Below are 19,502 nucleotides of genomic sequence, written 5' to 3' on the forward strand. Positions count from 1 at the left end.
TGCATCGATAGTTGCGTTGTTTTTTTTTTAACCCTTTGAACAACATACTTGAACATAAATGTTGGAGCAACACATGCAGACAGATAATACTCACAGCCATGTGTTCTTTATTCTCTATGAAAAATGACTACCACGATTTCTCATGTATAATATGCTCGGCAAGTGTAATTCGCACCCCCAAAATCGACCCCAAAAATGTGCTAAACCGTTCTACCTAGGTATAACAGACACCATCAGTTTGCTGCTATCCAGCCTATCCATGCTCAATGAAGTATCTGTGTTTTATTGTTTTTCAAAGAAATGTTCTGCTCAGTGTGCATACGCTGACGTAATTCAGATTTTTTTTTTAAAATCGAACATTTGTGTCGCCTCGTCAACATTTCTACTTGTGTTTTCATATTAGCAACAAAGACGTATGTATAACATTTTAATAGTCCATCCATCCATTTTCTGAACCGCTTTCTCCTCACTAGGGTCGCGGGCGTGCTGGAGCCTATCCCAGCTGTCATCGGGCAGGAGGCGGGGTACACCCTGAACTGGTTGCCAGCCAATCGCAAGGCACATACAAACAAACAACCATTCGCACTCACATTCACACCTACGGGCAATTTAGAGTCTCCAATTAATGCAACATTTTAATAGTACTGTTTAAAATAGTAGTTTTAGGGGCTTTTTTGGGGGATTTTCTCCATAATCTCACAATTGCTTTATGTTGAACTGCCGAGCTGCTTCACGGTTCTCTTCTGTCGGCAACAGTGTTCACATTTTTCTTAAAAGCAGGAGAGTAACTTGTCCTTTTACTTGACATTTATTAACATTGGTGATGTGCTCTTTGAAGTGGCGGTACAAGAAATAAATCTGCCGTCTAGTGAAGACACTGAATCCGATGCAGTCAAAGGACGGACGAGGTAGCAACAGATATGATATGATATGGCTCTGCCCACGAGGACGTCATGATTCACGGGTAAGCAGGGGATATTTAGCATATTACATATACATTTTCAACATTTAGACATTACATATCATATTGGAATGAAAGTGGACACACATCCCCTGATGTAACGGTATACGTTAGTGAAAAGTGAAATTTTAATTTTTTTTCATTTTCCTTATACTGTACCCATGTATAATACACTCTTATCAACTTTTGAGGAATTTTTTAAAATTATATATAAGAAATTATGTTAATATTACAGCATCTTACTGAGTCACCAACAGCAGTAGTAGAAGAAGGACTATTCTTCATTTGTGTCTGCATGACTATTATACTGCTTCTCGGTGGCCAAGACGGGCACCCTAGATGGAGCAGCACAATTAATTGAATTGCAGCATTGACACATGCATAATTCTTTACAATCCATGTAATTACGTCTTTACTCAATGTTTTTATGAAGTACAATATTACAGAGTGATTTTTTTCCTGATTGAAAAACACAAACACAAAAAGTTAAGTTTTTTGGGGGAGGAGACTGGAACAGATTAATGGCATTTCCATTCATTTCAATGGGGAAAGATGATTTTGAGTTAGGAGCGTGGCGACGGAACAAATTCAACTTTTATCTCAAGTCACCTCTGTACTTGGGAAAAAGCAATCAAAACTGGACACCAGTGACATGGACATTGTTGTGGCATTTATTGCAATCTTTATCTTTTTTTCCACAATCGGGGATTTTTGGTACGGTACATAAAGTAACCACTGAATGAAATTCCTGCAGTGGAAATAGATGTTTCAGATGCTTCTTTCGTTAAGGCAAAGTACATTTTTATCATTAAAAGCCACAGCGTCACATACCTACAATGTGAAGGACTGCGACGACCAGTTTAGGACAGAACAAATAATCTCAAAAGGACTTCATTTGCATTTAAATCTCATCTGGTTTCCAGCGCTCCATCTCTGATCCGCCACTTCCAAGAGGCACTGAAGTCAGGAGCCAGGATGCAGCAGAGGTTCAGGCCCGACTCCTGCACCTCCTCGTCGTGAGCCACTGTACAGCCCAGCTGTGTCTCCAATGTGAAAACTCTCTCGGAGATCTAAAACACAGGAAGAAATGCTTATATAGAATGGGTGTAATGGTACAATAAAAATCGCAGTTCTACCTTTGTTTAGAGGTGTACCGTGTAAACGGGTGTTTCGAGCAAATAAAAATGTAGCAAACTGCTATCAGTAAGTTCTCTAATAAATACAAATATTTTCTTTCCAGCTTAAATTTGTTTTCATTTTAGGAAAGTGCAACATAAATAGTCTTCTTTTTGGGAAATGAACAATGCAGACAGGTTTATTAGTAAATTCTCCAATAAATGAAATACTAAAAAAAAAAAGGTAATAGATAAAATAATATTGATGCAACATCAACAGTTTGTCTTCTTTTTAAGACACAAACAAGGCAGACTAGTTCATCAGCAATATGTTCCAATAAATTGATTCTCAAAGAAAAAATAATAATTAAAGCCTAAATCTTTATATTTTAGGAAAGTGCAACATCAATAGCTTGTCTTCTTTTTAGGAAACAGACGATGCTGATAACTGCGACAGTAAATTGTCAAATAAATTAAAAAGTCTCCCGAAAATGTACAAGATTAAATTAAAAATAAATATTTTATAATAAATGTAATGTAAGTGCAACATCAGTTGTCTTCTTTTTAGGAAACTAACAATGCAGACAAGTGCAACAGTAAATTCTCCAATCATTGAAAGATTCTGAAACGGAAACAATATAGCAGTTGAAATATTTTCTTTTCAGGAAAGTGCAACATCAATACCGGTATTTATTCTTCGGAAACAAAGAATACAGACACGCATAAGAGTAAATCTTCTGATGAATAAAATATTCTTCCCCCCCAAAAAATCAATACAAGAAAATAGAAATATTGAAGAAAATATAATCTTTTCATTTTAGGGAAGTGCAACATTACAATACAACAGTAAATTATTCAATAAATGAAACAGTCTCTAATGAAATAAAACATACATTAAAACAGCTCAAATCTTGCAGTGCAAACATTAGCAGTTTGTCTTCTTTTGAGGAAATTCAGCCAAGTGCAATAGTAACAGTATGAACAGTGTGAATTGTTATGCTATAAAAACAGGTAGTGCCAAAATCATATCGCTTACCATGACTTCCAATAGCCAGAGTCTTAGCCGCACTGTATTCGTTTACGGAGTGGTGTTTACACTTCTTTACCTTATATGTACCATTTGGGGGCACGTGGTACGCCTCTGTACCATACCGATAAATCAGAATACAGCACAGGTACACCCCTAACATTGAGCTTTATATTCAAAAAGGAGGAGGAGGAAGGTCGCACCTGATCGCTGATGCCGGTGGCGATGTGGCCCACCTTCACCCGCCGCGTCTCTCGGATTTGGATGGTTGTTCCGTTGAAGTCTCTGATGCAAACGTCCACCCCTGAGCCCAGACAACACGGTAGCATTTGATTGTATGTGCGTGCGTACAGAATGCGCATGTGGATGTGTAGATGCGTGTACATGTGCATAGTGTGTGAATAGATGCGCGTGTTTTGGTGTCCCACCTTGGAAGCAGCACGGCTGAGGCAGCGAGTGGCCCAGCAGCTCCAGACTGACGCTCTGCTGCCCATCTGGCTGGCTGCTGTCGGAACAGACGCCCGAACTGCAGTCGTCGGCGGGGCTCAGCGACCAGCGTCCCGAGTCCTGAACGACGCAAGTACAACACTTAAAACACTAGTACATAACATTTGTTTTACGATTATTACAACTCTATTTTCTAATTGGCTGGGAGAAATCACTTGGCTCTGGTACCTAACAGTGAGGCGACCATTTTGATTTATTAAGTTGACCAAATATGTTTCCTTGCCCTGCGCCAAAACTTTTACACCACAGAATTGGCCTTCTGAAAAGATTGTCATGTGTTTAATGAATTTATATCACATGAGGTTTACCTTCCTGAAATAAATAAACGTTTATACCATATTCTCATTTATTGAGATGCACCTGTATGTACTGTACGAGTTATATATATTTTTGGAACCTTTTTGTCCCAGGGATCCCGGTTGGAGTAGGTGTCGCTGCTGAGACAAGACAAGAGCTGCTCCTGCATTTCAGCAGAGTGAAGCTGGGAAAGGCTGCTCAGGTAGAAATCTGCTCCTCCCCAAAAAACGAGAAAGCATTGAAAAGCACGGCTCGTAGACGAGTCATGATTGTGTTACTGGAAGCTCACCTCGCTCCAGTTTACGCAGCTCCAGTTCTGGAACAGTGTCGGTGATCCTGTTTTTTGACTGGTTTAACGCGAAATGGGTTCCTCGTTCACACGCGTCGGCCTCGTCTTCGTCGCTGTCGTTCAGCTGCACGATGGCACTCCTGTCTGTTTTCAGCTCCTCTTCATCTTCACGCTGGGCTGGCAGGGAGTCGGGAGGTTTGTTGGTGATGTAGAGAGGCCGCATGTAGGATCTGCTCCACGGGCTTCTGACTCCGCCGACTGCAAGCAAAGGTAAGTTAAACAAAAGGCTAAGGCAATGTTAAGGATAAAGCCAAAGTGAAGTTGACAATAAGGCTAAGGTAGGTAAGTAGAATTAGGTTAAAGGTATGGATAAAGTTTAGAGTAAAGTTAAGGATAATTAGAAATAAAGTTAAGGTAAAATTAAGATAAATTTAAGGATTAAGGTTATGGTAAGGCTTAGGAAAAGCTGCATCAGCTACATCCTCCACACCCACAACAACTTGTATTACCTTATCTCAATCAAGGAGATTATGTCATCATTACCTGTGCTTGTCTGCAGTTTTCGATACAACCTGAAGTTTTTATTTTTATGATAGATAGGATGACATTCTGAGAATCCACCCATTCCTAGCATCATGCAAAACTACACATTCTTGGTGGTATATTGCCATAATGTATAACGCCGTAATGTATCCCTATACTCCAGTACAGGTAGATTTTTTTGTTCAAATTAGTTTGATACCCTTTTAAAAAGATCTCTCAAAAGATGTCTAGTGGTTAGCACGTGTGCCTCACTGTTATGAAGTTCGGAGTTCTAATCTTGGTTCTTGCCCTCCTGTGCGAAATTTGCATGTTCTCCCTGAACATGTGTGGCTTTTCTTCCTCCCACATTCCAAAAACATGTTAGGTTTACTGAAGGCTCCAAATTGTCCGTAGGTGTTAATGTAAATGCTTGTTTGTCTACATGTGCCTTGTGATTGACTGGCGACAAATCCAGTCAGCTTGGACAGGCGCCAGCTCAGCTCCGACTCAATGAGGACAAGCGCTACGGAAAAAAAAGGATGTCAAATGGCAACTTTAGCATACGAGAATAGGCACCTTGTTTGAGCGCTCTGGCTGTCCGTTCCTTCATGTCACTGGCCGACGCTCTCTTGTTGGGATCCTTCTGCAGTCCCGCTTTGATCACCTCCGCCGTGAAGGTGCTGCAGCCGGGCGGGATCTCTCGGAGCGGTGGCGGCTCGTTGGCTATCTGTTAACAATGTAGGTTTAAAAAGCTACATACATCCTAGTGTGTGAGTGCTTGCATGGCAGTGATGTATTGTACTTATGTTCTACCTACTTTTGGATTTGTTTTTCTGACGACTTTTTTACTTTACCTCCTACATTTCAAAACATATATCTGTACGCATTACTCCTTACTTTGCCAAAATAGGCTCGTTACTTTCTTCAACCTCCGTAAGTGACTTACGATACGACGTAAAAAATGTGGAGAGAGTTGACGTCAACGCAGTTCAGATTTTGATTGATTGAGTGAGGTTAGAAAAACAGGGACAAAGTGACAGAGGATCATGAACCAAGGGAGCATTAATATTTGACAACAATGATGCAATAGATTTGGAGAAGCAAGATAGTCTCCATCCATTTCCTCATTTAAGAGAATTGTTTGATGTTTTCAGTTCCAAGTATAATACATGACAAATACGTTGTGGGTTGTCCCAGCCTCAAAACCACCAGCATCTGATGTAGAAAAAAAACAACAACAAAAAACCCAAAAAATCTGAGGTGTACATTTTCAATTATTGTCATTAGCTAATTTAGCATTTTGTGTTACTCAGCTCAAAATGTTATCAAAGCTAAGGGAACAGGTTGTTTTTATAGCGTGGTAATTTATATATATATATATGTAATTATTATTATTTTTTTCTCTTACCGGAGTCTTTTTTTTTTAAACCAAGTATCTGAACTTCTACTAGTACAAATTGTACGGTACCTTCAGGAAGAGTCTACAGGTGTAATATCTGGTCCAAGGCTGACAACCGTTGAGCATGTGCAGTAACATGCAGCAGCTGCTCCACACATCTGCTCTGGCTCCGCGGGGTTCACCCCTCACCATTTCGGGGGCCATGTGCGTCTCAGTGCCCTTCAGGTCTGTGTTCAACAAGCCGGCCAACAGTGAGAAGCACGATAGATGCCATATTTTTGGCGGTCCGTCACTGGACGGTCCTACCTAGGGATCCACTGAGACTTTGGCCGCCAGTGTCCAATCTTTCGGCGTGGCCAAAGTCGCACAGGAAGGAGTCTCTGCCGTCCTCGGACAGCAACACATTGTCGGCTGAGGGACAAAGGAAAAAAATAAAAATAAAAAAATAATAGAGCTTGGGTGACTTCCATGACTTGTGCATACTTGAAGGGAAGTTTAATTGGAAACAGAGCAGCTGCACACGGCCAGAAAGACCAGGGAGAAAAATAAAAAAAGAAAGGGACAGCTGCAGTAGAAAAACTACAAGTAAAAGCAATTTTGGTGTCATTTACTTTAAGTTTATATACCTTTTACTTATCTTCTTTCTGTCATTGCACACCTCTTTTCTCTCACTGACTTCCTGCTCTTCATAACCCCCCCCCCCCCCCCCCCCCCCTTCGCTCTCTCTCTCTCTCGCACTTTTTTTTTGCCGCCGCGCATGCGCCTTGGCTTCCCAGCAGCAGATGAGTCACGGTGGGAAATTCCCAAAACCCGCCGCCGCTGTCCTCACGCTCGGTCACAGGTGCTGTAAATCCATGTGAGACGAGACGTCCAAATGACAGCTAATTAAAGTTAGACCTGTTGTTGTACTCTTGATACCATTCTCAAACTATTTAGGCACAGGAATACAGTATGCCTATAAATATGTTGATTAAAGGAATGACGTACAGAGATGGATGCAGTAGATGGGTACATTTGTTTGTTTGTACGGTATCTCTCTCTCTGTCTCTCTCTATCCATCTGTCCGTCTATCCGTTCGTCCATCACACTTTTCAGCCGTATCCTGAACACCGGGGAGGGACGGTAAAACACAAACACAAAGACGCTCACGAAGAGTTGCTGTCAACCACAGCTCATGCCCAGACACTTACACGCAGACTCGTCAATATCATCCGCCACCCCACCACAGACACTACGTACAGTATTTCCTCAACATTTTATGCTTGCAATTGATTTTTTTTTACACTTGTTCAAATATGTTTACAATGTGATTAAAAAGCATATTTTAATTGGTTTAAATGTGTTTGGATAATGTGGGAGGAGTAAAGCTGGATAAAAAAATATATGGTCTCATATTGCAGATCTATTGTGGGTGGGTCTGGAATGCATACCCTGTGAAAAACAGGTTCACTGTACTGTATATTACATACAAGAATGTCACTCAGTAGAATTGATGGATTAAAACAATATGCTGTAGTTGGAGAGCCATATTTGTGTCTGTTTGGTAGTTAGCAGGCTACTTCCTGGTTTAGGAAGGACGGTGAACAGGCGGCTTTGAAGGGTAGGAAGTGCCATTTTGATTCTGTGGCGGTGTGCCATTAATGCGTGAAAATAAATGCATTTTTCCAGATTTTCACCACAACGTCTTCCAAGGTCAAACTGTGAACAAGAATCTCCGGAGACTAGAGTCATATTACAGTATCTGTTTGTTTGTCAGTTAGCAGGCTACTTCCTGGTTCATGAAGGATGATGAACAGGCCGTTTTGATGCTTTGATTCCTGTCTCTCCACCTTTGTCCAGATTCTCACAAAACATAATGGCTTCGTCCTCGAAGCCTAGTGGAACTCATTTCCCCATTTGTGGGTATAACTACACATCACAATAAAACAAGACTTTTACAGAGTCCTACATGTAACGGACACAGATTTGGACATTTAATCACATCTGCACCAAAACTGCATAGGTGCGTTCTAATCCCGTGCCCCACTCAGCCACGAGGTGATGGTGTAACGAAATAATTGAAAAAGAAAATGTCACAGATACCTTTGACATCAAGATGCACCACTTTTTTCTTGGCCAGATATTCCAGTGCTGTCGCGACTTGCAACAGGTAGTAGAGGCTCAGGTCCTCTGGTAGCCGCCCGCGCTGCATTATCAGCTGGCCCAGCGAGCCTGGTCGGACACACCGTCTTATTATTTAGCAGGATTATTGCAGCGGGGCTCGATAAGCCCTTACCGGATTTGTGGTCCATGAGAAAGAAAACATAAGGCCCGTCTCGAACAATTCCAAAGAGCTCCAAGATGCGAGGAGAACGGAGGGCACTCCACGTGCTCGCCTCCTCGCTGTTGAACCTCTTCAGGGCGATCTGGAAGGAGGAAGACATTAAACAAAAATCCAAAGTGGGCTATGAATTGCTGATTCTTCCGTGTTACCTTTTTGACAGCAAACTTGAAGCCCGTGTTGACATCTCGGCCTCTATGGACTTCGCCATAGCAGCCTTCCTTGATAAACTCCGACAGGACAAACTCCCTCCCTTCCTTATACTCTGAATCAACAGGCTGGATGTTCTGATGTGGGAAAAGGCAAATTAGTTTACATACAGTAGTGAGTAAAGGGGACATATTTTGGACAATGAGTTATTGTTTATATCAATATATTTGGCTCTCTGGAATGGCTTTCTACACATCAAGTATTGAATTAAAAAGTAAATCTTCCACTCTTGTATTAGCTGATGTGTATGTATGTATGAAGTTCTCCCTGCACAGGTAAAAATGTCTTGATGAACAACTCGTTTTCTTTCACACTCTGGGCTCTGCTACTGCATGAAAGAAGCCGCTGAAGTAGCAAGGCTCAGGTTGCGCCATCAGTCGTCATGGTAACGACAGCTGGACTCGCCATCGGCCAAGCAGTCTGTGGTGCAGGATGAGGGCTCGTTTTAGGGGACGATCTGGCTAATGCAAGTCATTAGATAGAAGACAAACTAATTTCTCCGCGGCAGGAAATATGCTGCAAAGCCTTTCCATAGCCTGGCCTAATCGAAAAAAGGTGCTTTGCCAGCATCTTGTGGCATTTGAAGGCAATCACAAACCCTTCTGGGTGGGTGCTATTTGTGGCAGGGCTCGGTTCCTAGCGAGGATTCACTGTAGGTGAAGTCATGAATAGTGAACCGTGAATATGTGGGGGGTTTACTGGATGTCTGTGATTCTTCATTGGGGGGATATTTTAAACAATGCATGCCGCAGACATGTTATTAAGACACCTGTGTATCGTTTTAAGTGACTAAATTAAAAAAAAAAAAAAAAAGCATAATATCTCTAAAAAAAACTAACTTCGTTATAAAAAATTATCCCCTCGTTGTCAGCAGACTGGTCGGATTGCCACTTGTCTTCTTCCTCCTCCCACGCGGCACGCTCCACCTCTTTGAAGAAGGGCCCCGCGTAACACGGGTCGCCCTGGCTGACGCTGCCCCGCAGCCCGGCGAGGGCCAGCGAACAGTCGCCGGCGCTGCTGAGCGAGTCGCTGTCCGGCCCGGAGGAGTGGAGGCTGCGCAGGTTGCCAGGGAATGTTTTGGTACAGGCCGCCAGCGGGGAGCAGCTGGAGCCTATGTCGTGGAGCTTTGCGCAATAGAGAGGGGGCGCTACATCCTGCTCTTCTGAGCCTTCCACGCTGCTGCAGCACGAAGAACTGAGGGGGCTCCTTCTTCCTCGCAGCGAATGATCCTATAAGAGTGAAAAAGCATGATGATTTCCTTGAATTGTGGCCTCTGTCTTATTTCATTCTATTTTGACGTGACATGTATTGCAATATATCCCTCCATCCATTTTCCATGCGGCTGAACTAGACTTTGGGCATCCTTTCGCCCAAAATCAGCTGGACTGGTTGCCAGCCAATCGCAGGGCACACATACAGTAGACAAACAACCACTTATTTAAACCTGTGGACATCTTGAATGAATTTCACCTTTAAGTTTTATTCTAGAAATGGTTAATCAACATGTATTTATTCATTTTCTCTTTAAATAATTGGTTATCTAAAATATTGTAAATAATAAACAATATTAGTTGAAACAATGTACTTGTATGTAAATAATTGGTTGATTCATTATAAGCAAATGCATTATAACCACTAAAATAAAAAATGAGTGAAATATGATGTTATTAATATGAATTATTATTTGATACTGTGTCGTGTCGCGCTACGTCGTACAAGGTGGGTGTTTGCTGTTGCATCCAATATGAGAAGGGTTGGCAGAGTGATTTCAGAGCGGTAACAACATTAGACCAACAAGCAGGAAAAGCATTCATGCTACTTCCTGCTAGGCTGCTAGGCAACCACTTTCAAACATGGGCGCCCTCGTCCCTGCGCCCTGCCCCGCGGTGAACACCAAGAATTTAACATGTATGTTTTTGGAAGGATTAAGGATTAGGGTTAAACCCATTGTAATACATATATTTTAATTGATTATAAAGTAATTATGAATTAATACAATATTATTAAGACACAATTGTTCAAATAAAGGCTTTGCTTCTAATAGGCACTTAGCCCAGTAGAGGGACAAAAGTATTGGGTTATCTGACCATTGTGGGGTTGACAATCCCGCCCCATTGGAATAACGCAAGGCTAAATTTGAAAAATTGTTATTTATTTAGATTTTTCAAAATACTTATTCGTGAAGCTGTTTTTGAAGATTGTAAATATGAATGACTCGTCTGCTGTGTTTTTTTTTTTTTTTTATATTTTGGAAGCTGGTAGCTTAAATAGATAATAAAATTAGGCTGGGCTTCAATAAGCATTTTGCTTCTGCCTGTGCCAGTTCTGTCACCACTCAGTATGTGTTTGTTAAAGTGTCTGTATTGTGAAATATGTTGCTGTATGGTGACTGAATAAAAATACTACCCCTACTACAACTATTACTGCTACTACTACTTTTGCCCACCAAATTAGCCCAATGTACTTACTTGGATGTGCTCCAGGGAACTCCCACTCTCCTGTTCAGGGACTCCAGAGGGCACTGCGGTATATGTGTGGTATTTGATATGTAGCTTCTCCTCCTCTTTCGTCTTCTTCTCCCATGGGACTTTTTTCCGACCTTTGCGCTTCACTCTTTTCCGGGTCTTCTTCTTTGGGCCGAGCGGGGCCGGTGCCTGGACGGAGGCCGATGTCGGACAAGCCACGTTGTTGTGCTCCGGCTGAAGACTGAAGCGAAAGTATGGCTTCAAACAATGCTACTTCTGTTGTGATATGACATTTGAAGTGTGAATGATACCTGACGACAAAACAGCTAGAGGGAACGTAGGAACGCTCAAAGCAGGACGGACTAAACTCCTGGGAGTCCTGGGATTCACCTGGAGGAGAGTGCCATGTTAGATAATAATAGTTTTGAATATTTCGCCATTATGGAATCTTCACAATTACATTCAGCCTGCGCGATGAAGGGGGAGCTCTTCAGCGGCGTCTCTCCGACTTGCTCGGCAGTGCCCTGAGTCAGCACTTTGTTCAACAGCGGGCTCAAACGTGCGATGTAGTCCCTTTTGCCGCTTTTCCACTGCTCTTCCTCCTCCTCCTCTTCTCCCTGTTGCTGCTGCTGCTGTTTTTGCTGTTGGTGATGCTGCTGTGTCCCTTTCTCCACCACTGTGCATTTTGGGTACGAGGCCTTCAGATCAGCCAGCGGCGACCCAGAGAACGGGGCGGTGGAGTTGAAGATCCTCTGCCTCACCGCCATGTCTGCTCCTGCACGATTTGGCAAATACAAGTGTGCAGTTATTGCATGTTAGTAGAGTTTTGTGTTTTATGGTGAGTGAAACTACGAAGATTTGAATTTCTCACAATTTAGCATTGCACATTTGTCTTTTATACTGTATGTAGTTCATATTTGGTAGCAATCATACAAAATCCCTAGAAAACGTTGGTCTTTCAAGCACTCGAAAAGGTCAACATGGTACACTTCCTGTCCGTTTTTATACATGGGTTCTTGAGACTTTTTGTGGGTCTACTTATGATCGACGTCTACCAAATTTCATATTGCTAAGCAGGGATGCACCGATTCCATTTTTGTTTTTAGATCGAGTACTGTATTTTCACGACCATAAGGCGCACTTAAAAGTCTTAAAGTTTCTCCAAAATGGACGGGGCGCCTTATAATGCGGCGCGGCTTATGTGTGCACCGAGTTCCAAAATCTGTAAATGTTGTCGTGTGACTTTAATGAGCGCTCCGCTTGACTGACTGGGAGAATTTCCTGCCGACACGCTGCTTATATAGAGGAAGGCGGACGGGACTGAGGACAGCATGCGGACATAAGGGGAAGGGTGTGCGTGATAGAGGAGGCTAAAGTCACGCCCCCAGTAGGTATATAGTTCCGGTACGTGGATCGGTTTGGCTAAGGACCCCCGAAGCACAGTTTAAACTGCAAGCTATTAGTTACGTGGAGGAACATGGGAATCGAGCAGCCGCGAGAGAATTCAAGATCAACGAATCCATGGTTCACAAGTGGAGGAAGCAGGAAATCGAGCTTCGCCATGTCAAGACGAAGCTGAGTTTCTGCGGAAAAAAAAGAAAACAAAACATGGAAACAAGGCGAGGTGGCCTGAGTTGGAAGACCAACTCGAGGAAGCAGGAAAACGAGCTTCGCCAAATCAAGACGAAGCTGAGTTTCTGCGGAAAAAAAAAGAAAACCAAAACGCGGAAACAAGGCGAGGTGGCCCGAGTTGGATTAATTAATGAGCAAAGAACAGCCAGGAGAAGCGTCTCTACAGTCACCATTCGACTGAGTGCAAGAACTCGGATCTTGCCATCATTCCGGGAGGTTTGACGAACCGCTGGACGTCCGTGTAAACAGGGCGTTCAAAGTGAAGTTGTGAGCGGCGTGGGAGCCATGGATGACAGATGGCGAACACAGCTTTACTAAGACTAGGAGGCAGCGCCGGGCGAATTACGCCAGAATTTGTGAATGGATTTTGGATGCTTGGGCTACCGTGTCTGCTTGCACTGTTGTTCGAGCTTTCGTAAAAGCCGGCATCATTTCTGAGGAGCCGCACGGCAACGAGACTGACTCAGACAATGTTGAGAGGGAACCTGGCGTGTTTGATGGAGAACTTGCCCAGCTGTTCATTTCGGATGAAGAACACGAGGACTTTGATGGATTTGTGGATGAGTATTGATCAAAAAATAACGTGAGTACATTGTTAAATACTTCAATAAAGTACAACCGAACTCAGTTTTGCTCCCGCTGCCTTTTTAAAAACATGCATGCATGCATGCTACCGTATGTTTTAAGCTAGCGTATGTTTTACCATGCCTGGGCCCAATAATATGTATGTGTTAAATACAGAAATAGACCCCGTAACTGAGACTGCACATTTTAATACAGTGCACCTTATGGCCGTGAAAATACGGTACTTAAATTTGAGTTCCCGCGGATACCGTGTACTGAAGTTGATAATGCGATTACATCTTGCAATTATGACGAAAACGTATTTTACTTTAATCAAATATTGCTCAAATTTAAATTAATTAATGACAAATATTGTTGTTTTTGTTTCTTTACAGGTCCCCATTGCAACTGTCACTTGTCCTGGAAAACAAACCCAACAGCTCAGATGACATTTATTATGTGTGTTGACTTGACTCAGCTACACTGACATTTCCACAACAGGAAGCAAAAAAAAAAAAAAGAAAAAAAGAAAAAAAGAAAAGTCCAAGTTCAAAACAGCAGACAAACCACAACAATGACCATTTTTAGGGCTTTTGTTTGTAATCATTCTCCTCCAAACATATACATTGTTTAAGTTTATGGTAACAAAATGTTTTTGGGTGGGTAGAGACAACACAGGAAACTCAGTCGGGCTTGGTGAGGAGCGTTTTGACGTTGAATAAATCAAACGCTTGGTTTCAGTTCGGGGAAGTGAATGACACTTAAGCCACTAACAATGAACAACTACTTCTCATCTCGGCGTGTTGCATCACACACTCAAGCCATTAGTGCACACACTGTATGCATTGAGATAGCGACTCAGATCTCACTCAAGACCGCAACGGGAATGACATAAGCCGCATGCAGACACATGTTATATTCCAATGCAGTCGGTCGAGTGAGGTCATTACCTTCTGCTGCTGCAGAACAAAGCGATCAAAGTGTGGCTTCCTTCCCAAGGCACACCCCGAACCAGCGGAAAGAACGAAGACGGAGAGAGCCGCCGCACAAAAACCAAAAACCTGCAAAACTCTTTGAGAGAATGTGTCTCTGAGCTGACGTCTCCTTCTACATGGGTTTAACTAGCAATAAGGTGCAAGCGGCTCCTGTTCTTTGTGCTCTTGAAGCTGACTGTGCTGCTGCTGCGCTCCTTTGCTCCTTTGGTAGGAGGAGTCTGGCGACTTAGGGGAAACGCATCGCCTCAACCTATTTGGCAGAACACACTCAATGGCTCTTCCGTGGAAAAAAAAAAAGGAAAAAAAAAAGTGTGACGTCTAGCTGCGACAATAGCGAAATGAGTTCTACTTGTATTAATATCTAAAAAGAGACTTTATGCATTTTGCTCACAATTTAAAACAGTTTTCAGGCTTCCTAATAAAAGGTTTGTGACATGGTTTCATCAAGGATCAACAATACAGCCACATTTTTCACCTTATTTTGCTATCTATTAGACCGATGAACGAATCAGTGGTTATTCGAATTGACTCACGAGTCGCCTGAAAAAACTAATCCTGAATCATAATTTTCCTATTTGAAATTATGTCATACAATATAGAAGGAACATATTACCATAATAGCAATAAATAACAGTGAATTAAAATAAATACCTGCTGTTCCTGCTTTTCGCGCCTAGGCCTCTTCGGGGCAGTGTGGTGCATGCCACGGGATAGATACACACTTACGTTAAGATAAAACAAATAACAGAAGAAGAAAGTTGCAATTGAACTTTATTTATATAACCTGTTTTTCACAGATTAGGAAGAATATATGCATGTGAGTATTGTTATATTACCTGTCTGTATGTGCTACTGCAACATTTGTGTGTGACTATTAGTTATTTGAATGTAAATCGCTCCCGTAACTTCTAATGCAAATTTTTGCTACCCATCAATAGGGTTTTCAATTGAGTTCTAGCAATCATGCTGGTGATGTTTCTAGAAATATGTTTTGTATTTATAAATACAAGGTGTGTCATTTTTTTTAGTTGTGTGTTTAGTTTGCTGCAAGCAACAAAGGTGTATTCAGGGTGCTTTTGCAACGCAGGAACTTCTATACACAAACCGCACGGTTTGGCACATTAATCGCTTTTCTTCGATTATAATGTTTTTATGATTGTGAGAAGCCACAATCAAAATCACGATTCAATTTTGATGAATTGACCAACCCTACTATAGTCCTATGCATCTTTGTTTTAAGATTCTAGATTCCTATTCCTCGAGACCATTTCTAAAGGATAAAAGATCAAACTTCCGAGTAAATGTAAATAACATCTTGAATTTTAGAGGTGACCTTAGCAATAAATGCAACTGGACTATCCAATGGAATACACCATTTGAATGCAAACAACAGTCACAATAATTAACATGTTTTTAAATGAAGGCTCTTGCATTATGAGTGCACTCTTGACTTCAACTCCGCATAGCGACAGTGGCTATCTTGAGCTAACTTGTGGCGCATGCACACACCCACAGAGATTAATGAAATTCCAAAGGCCTTAGTAATAGTAGTGAAAAAGGGGCTCGACTTACAGTCTCTCTCACACACACACACACACACACACACACACACACACACACACACACACACACTGTGCTGCATTCCACAAAGGACACTTGACAACTTTTGTAAACGTTTAATCAATAACTAATTGATGATAATTATACAACAATGTAACTTTGACGTTGACTGTCTCATATGTATTGCTGGTTTGTGGCAGAAAAAAGTTCTATGGGTGAATATGGAGTCTCTCAACTATGTTATTTAAGGGTCAATATTAAGGGTCCCCCGATCAGGGTTTTACGCTGCCGATTCTGATACCGATCATCAATGAGTGAGATCTGCCGATCACAGCCGATACCGTTCATATGGATTAGCTGTAAATTTTCAATTTATTTATGGTGAGTGGTGTTGGCTAGATGAGCCGACATGTTTGTTTGGGTTTGCATTGCAGGTGCTGCACGCCTCCACAATGTCAGAATCAGAATCATCTTTATTTCCCAAGTATGTCCAAAAAAAACACACACAAGGAATTTGTGAAGGGGGATGCTACACTAGGGCTGGTTGATTATGGGAAAAAAATAATAATCACGATTATTTTGATTGATATTGAAATCACAATTAATAAACACGATTATTCATTTATTTTAAAACCTTGCAGTATCACTGACTGTATTGTCGATTATATTCGTCTAACAAAATCCTCATTATTCTGGAATTTAGCAAATAGAAATAAGTTGGTAATCGTAAATAAACTAAAACAGGAGAAGTTTAGTCTGATTTCATGTCACAGTCAGGGAAAAAAGCATGTCTTTTTATACAGCCAATGACTGTATCTGCTGTTCCTGCTGTATGCCCCTTGGCCTATTAGAGGCAGTGTGGTGCCATGCATGCATGGAGCTACTTGTTTAATGTAAGCTAAAAAAAAGAGTAGAAGAAGAAAGTCATGTTATAACTTAAATAAAGTTTTATCCCCACAGATCAGGAAGAAAATATGCCGGTGAGTATTGTTATATTAACTGCCTGTATGTGTTACGACGTGTTTGTGTTTGAATATTCAATATTTGAAGGTAAATAAAATGAGGGTCATTATTTTTGCTGTGCATTTAGTTTTACAGTAAACTCCAACTGATGTGTCAATAAACAGTTTAAACTTGCACGCTCAAATTTGGATTCATTCCCCAGCCCTGCGCTACACTGCACACATTCTCTGGAGGCCGCAAAGTACGAGCCGCGGTTGATCGGTTTTTGTGATCGGCAATGAAAGGCATTGATAGATGAGCACGATCACGTGTTTTCCAAGGAAATCGGCCGATCGTGATCGCAGCACCACTGGTCAATGTTAGTAATATTGAAAGTGCCTTTGGTGTCCTCATCAGGAACACTCACTCAGTCATCATGAAAATGTAGCAGAATAATGAAACTCTGCGGTCATATTATAAATGGCAAAACATTTGTACACATACCAGAATTCACACATGCCAGAATACACCACAATGCGATCTCTTAAAATGTGTTTCCTTCATTATATATAAATTTGTTTTCCATTGAAAGCAAGTGATTTTGGCATGTCCCACACTGTATTGCTAACTACAGGGTGTGCAAATAAGCGTTGTATAGGTGTTTTTTTTTTTTTTTAAATGAGTATTTTTGATCATGTACAGTATATTTCATTTTCATAATAAGAGTGAACATCTTGCATGTTCCCCTGAAATGTCTGTCCACCCTGTCATGATGGGTAATTGTCCCTTGAAGTCTCTGATGTTTTCAGTCACATGACAACCAGCATTTTGTCTTTCTTCAGTGGAAGTTGAAACAGTTACACTTATGTTTTCGGATTCTTCATCATATTACGTGTGCAATTGGATGTTATCAGGCTTAAGATGTCCACTTTGTTATAGCAAAATTAATATCAATTGATATAAAACATTTTTAAAAATTCTGAATACAGTGGACCCCTGCATACTTGTGGTTCGGCACCCACGGATTCACCTATTCGCAGAAGGCTTTTCCAAATTATTTTTATTTTTTTAACGCTTTCTTAAATTTTTGTCTTTTTTTCCGGGTGGCACCAACCCCCAATACGCTTTATCCCCACTTATTCAAGATTTTTGGGGGATTTAAAAATAAATAAATTAATTGAAAAACAATTTCCAAATGCAATTATAATGGGCATCAACTATCTGGGGATTTTCGCTATTTACGCTCCGGCCCAGTCCCTATGCACTGCAAAAAGCAGGGGTCCACTGTACTACATAGTTTTAAGTCTTTGCATGTTTTCAGTAATTATTTTCACACCACTGTATATTTGTTAAACAGCACAAAGTCAGCTTGTTATCTAAACCATGCTGCTATGTGAAGAGCCAGTATATCACAGGTGTCAAACTCAAGGCCTGGGGGCTTAATCCGGTCCGCCACTTCATTTTATGTGGCCCGCGAAAGCAAATCGTGTGCATCAACTTCCAGGATTCAGAACTCACAGTTCTGAGGACCCGGGTTCAATCCCCGGCCCCGCCTGTGTGGAGTTTGCATGTTCTCCCCGTGCCTGCGTGGGTTTTCTCCGGGCACTCCGGTTTCCTCCCACATCCCAAAAAACATGCATTAATTGGAGACTCTAAATTGCCCGTAGGCATGACTGTGAGTGTGAATGGTTGTTTGTTACTATGTGCCCTGCAATTGGCTGGCAACCAGTTCAGGGTGTACCCCCCCTCCTGCCCGATGACAGCTGGGATAGGCTCCAGCACGCCCGCGACCCTAGTGAAGAGAAGCGGCTCAGAAAATGGATGGATGGATGTAATAAATAATAATGTTGAAATATTGCAAGCACTTTTTTGTTACCAAATCCCTTTTTACAGTAACTTGAACAATAGTTGGGCAAACTATTATCCTTGACTTCTGATTTCAAAACTAGTTAGCCATCTGTTTTTTGGTGTATATGTAATGATTAGAGGATTACACATTTTAGAGCAACTTTTTCTGCACTTTTTTCTTGCTTAACGTGTTAACTGTGTGTAGTTACGCTATACATTAAGGGAAAATGGGAAATTCTTGCCTCGATCATTTAAATGCATATAAACCTTGAAACAACGTAGGATTTTTAGCTAAATTTGAGGAAGCAGAAACCGCAATATGTAACAAGACGGGCCTCGAGTTTTTTTTCGCGTAGCTAATGAACCGACAGGCGCAGAAGCAGACTGACGTGTCGACTACTTGGAACGAAACATGACTAGTATCACCTTTTCTTAAAAATTAGTGTTTATCCGTTCCTTTACTGCTGACATTTTTTTTTTTGCCACATAAACTTTGAGCAAAAGGGGGGAAAAACGTCATCGCCAGACCGGAAATAGGTTTATCTCGTTTTAACTGTTGGCGTCGCGAAGAATACAGACAAATGATATAATATTCAGATGCACAGAAAACTCCTGAAAGTAAAATCTATATGATATTTGTTTACTTACCTAGTGTCTTATTGGTAGGCGTTGGTCGTTGGCGATGGAAAAGTAAGTTTGAGTTTTTTCCTGCTTGATGTAGTATTTTCAGAGTAAATGTGACACTCAAACGTTTACCACAGTGGCAATGAAAATTGTATAATAGTTTAAATGATAGTTATTGAAAACGATTTAAAAGACTTTTATTTTCATGAAGCTCTTGCGTCGTGA

The 19,502-nt window shown here is 41.4% G+C and overlaps 1 protein-coding gene across 3 annotated transcripts; it reads right to left on the reverse strand.

Annotated features, from left to right (window-relative positions):
- Positions 1 to 1,609: 1,609 nt before the first annotated feature.
- map3k14a (mitogen-activated protein kinase kinase kinase 14a) lies at positions 1,610 to 19,452 on the reverse strand. Of its 3 annotated transcripts, none has more exons than XM_061749125.1 (16): positions 19,302 to 19,452; positions 11,573 to 11,887; positions 11,424 to 11,502; positions 11,116 to 11,353; positions 9,487 to 9,876; positions 8,590 to 8,724; positions 8,393 to 8,522; positions 8,200 to 8,328; positions 6,424 to 6,528; positions 6,187 to 6,344; positions 5,295 to 5,445; positions 4,197 to 4,454; positions 4,008 to 4,117; positions 3,532 to 3,670; positions 3,307 to 3,407; positions 1,610 to 2,031 (listed from the first exon to the last, which is right to left on the reverse strand). In XM_061749125.1, the coding sequence occupies exons 2-16, from the start codon at positions 11,877 to 11,879 to the stop codon at positions 1,870 to 1,872; spliced, it is 2,592 nt and encodes an 863-aa protein (XP_061605109.1). In that variant the 5' UTR covers positions 11,880 to 11,887; positions 19,302 to 19,452; the 3' UTR covers positions 1,610 to 1,869. The 3 variants fall into 3 exon arrangements, with proteins under 3 accessions (XP_061605109.1, XP_061605110.1, XP_061605108.1); XM_061749126.1 differs by lacking the exon at positions 19,302 to 19,452 and adding an exon at positions 14,955 to 15,069; XM_061749124.1 differs by lacking the exon at positions 19,302 to 19,452 and adding an exon at positions 14,259 to 14,539.
- Positions 19,453 to 19,502: the final 50 nt, after the last annotated feature.

The sequence above is a fragment of the Phyllopteryx taeniolatus genome, chromosome 16 (assembly GCF_024500385.1).
Source record: "Phyllopteryx taeniolatus isolate TA_2022b chromosome 16, UOR_Ptae_1.2, whole genome shotgun sequence".
NCBI classification, from domain to species: Eukaryota; Metazoa; Chordata; class Actinopteri; order Syngnathiformes; family Syngnathidae; genus Phyllopteryx; species Phyllopteryx taeniolatus.

What these genes read in the sequence shown, in the direction of transcription:
- map3k14a (XM_061749125.1), bottom strand. Translation starts at nt 11,879, where the DNA reads ATGGCGGTGAGGCAGAGGATCTTCAACTCCACCGCCCCGTTCTCTGGG. An exon ending in TCTCATGGACCACAAATCCG is followed by an intron (nt 8,329 to 8,392) that starts GTAAGGGCTTAT and finishes GTGTCCGACCAG; the next exon opens with GCTCGCTGGGCCAGCTGATA. An exon ending in GGGATCCCTGGGACAAAAAG is followed by an intron (nt 3,671 to 4,007) that starts GTTCCAAAAATA and finishes TGCGTCGTTCAG; the next exon opens with GACTCGGGACGCTGGTCGCT.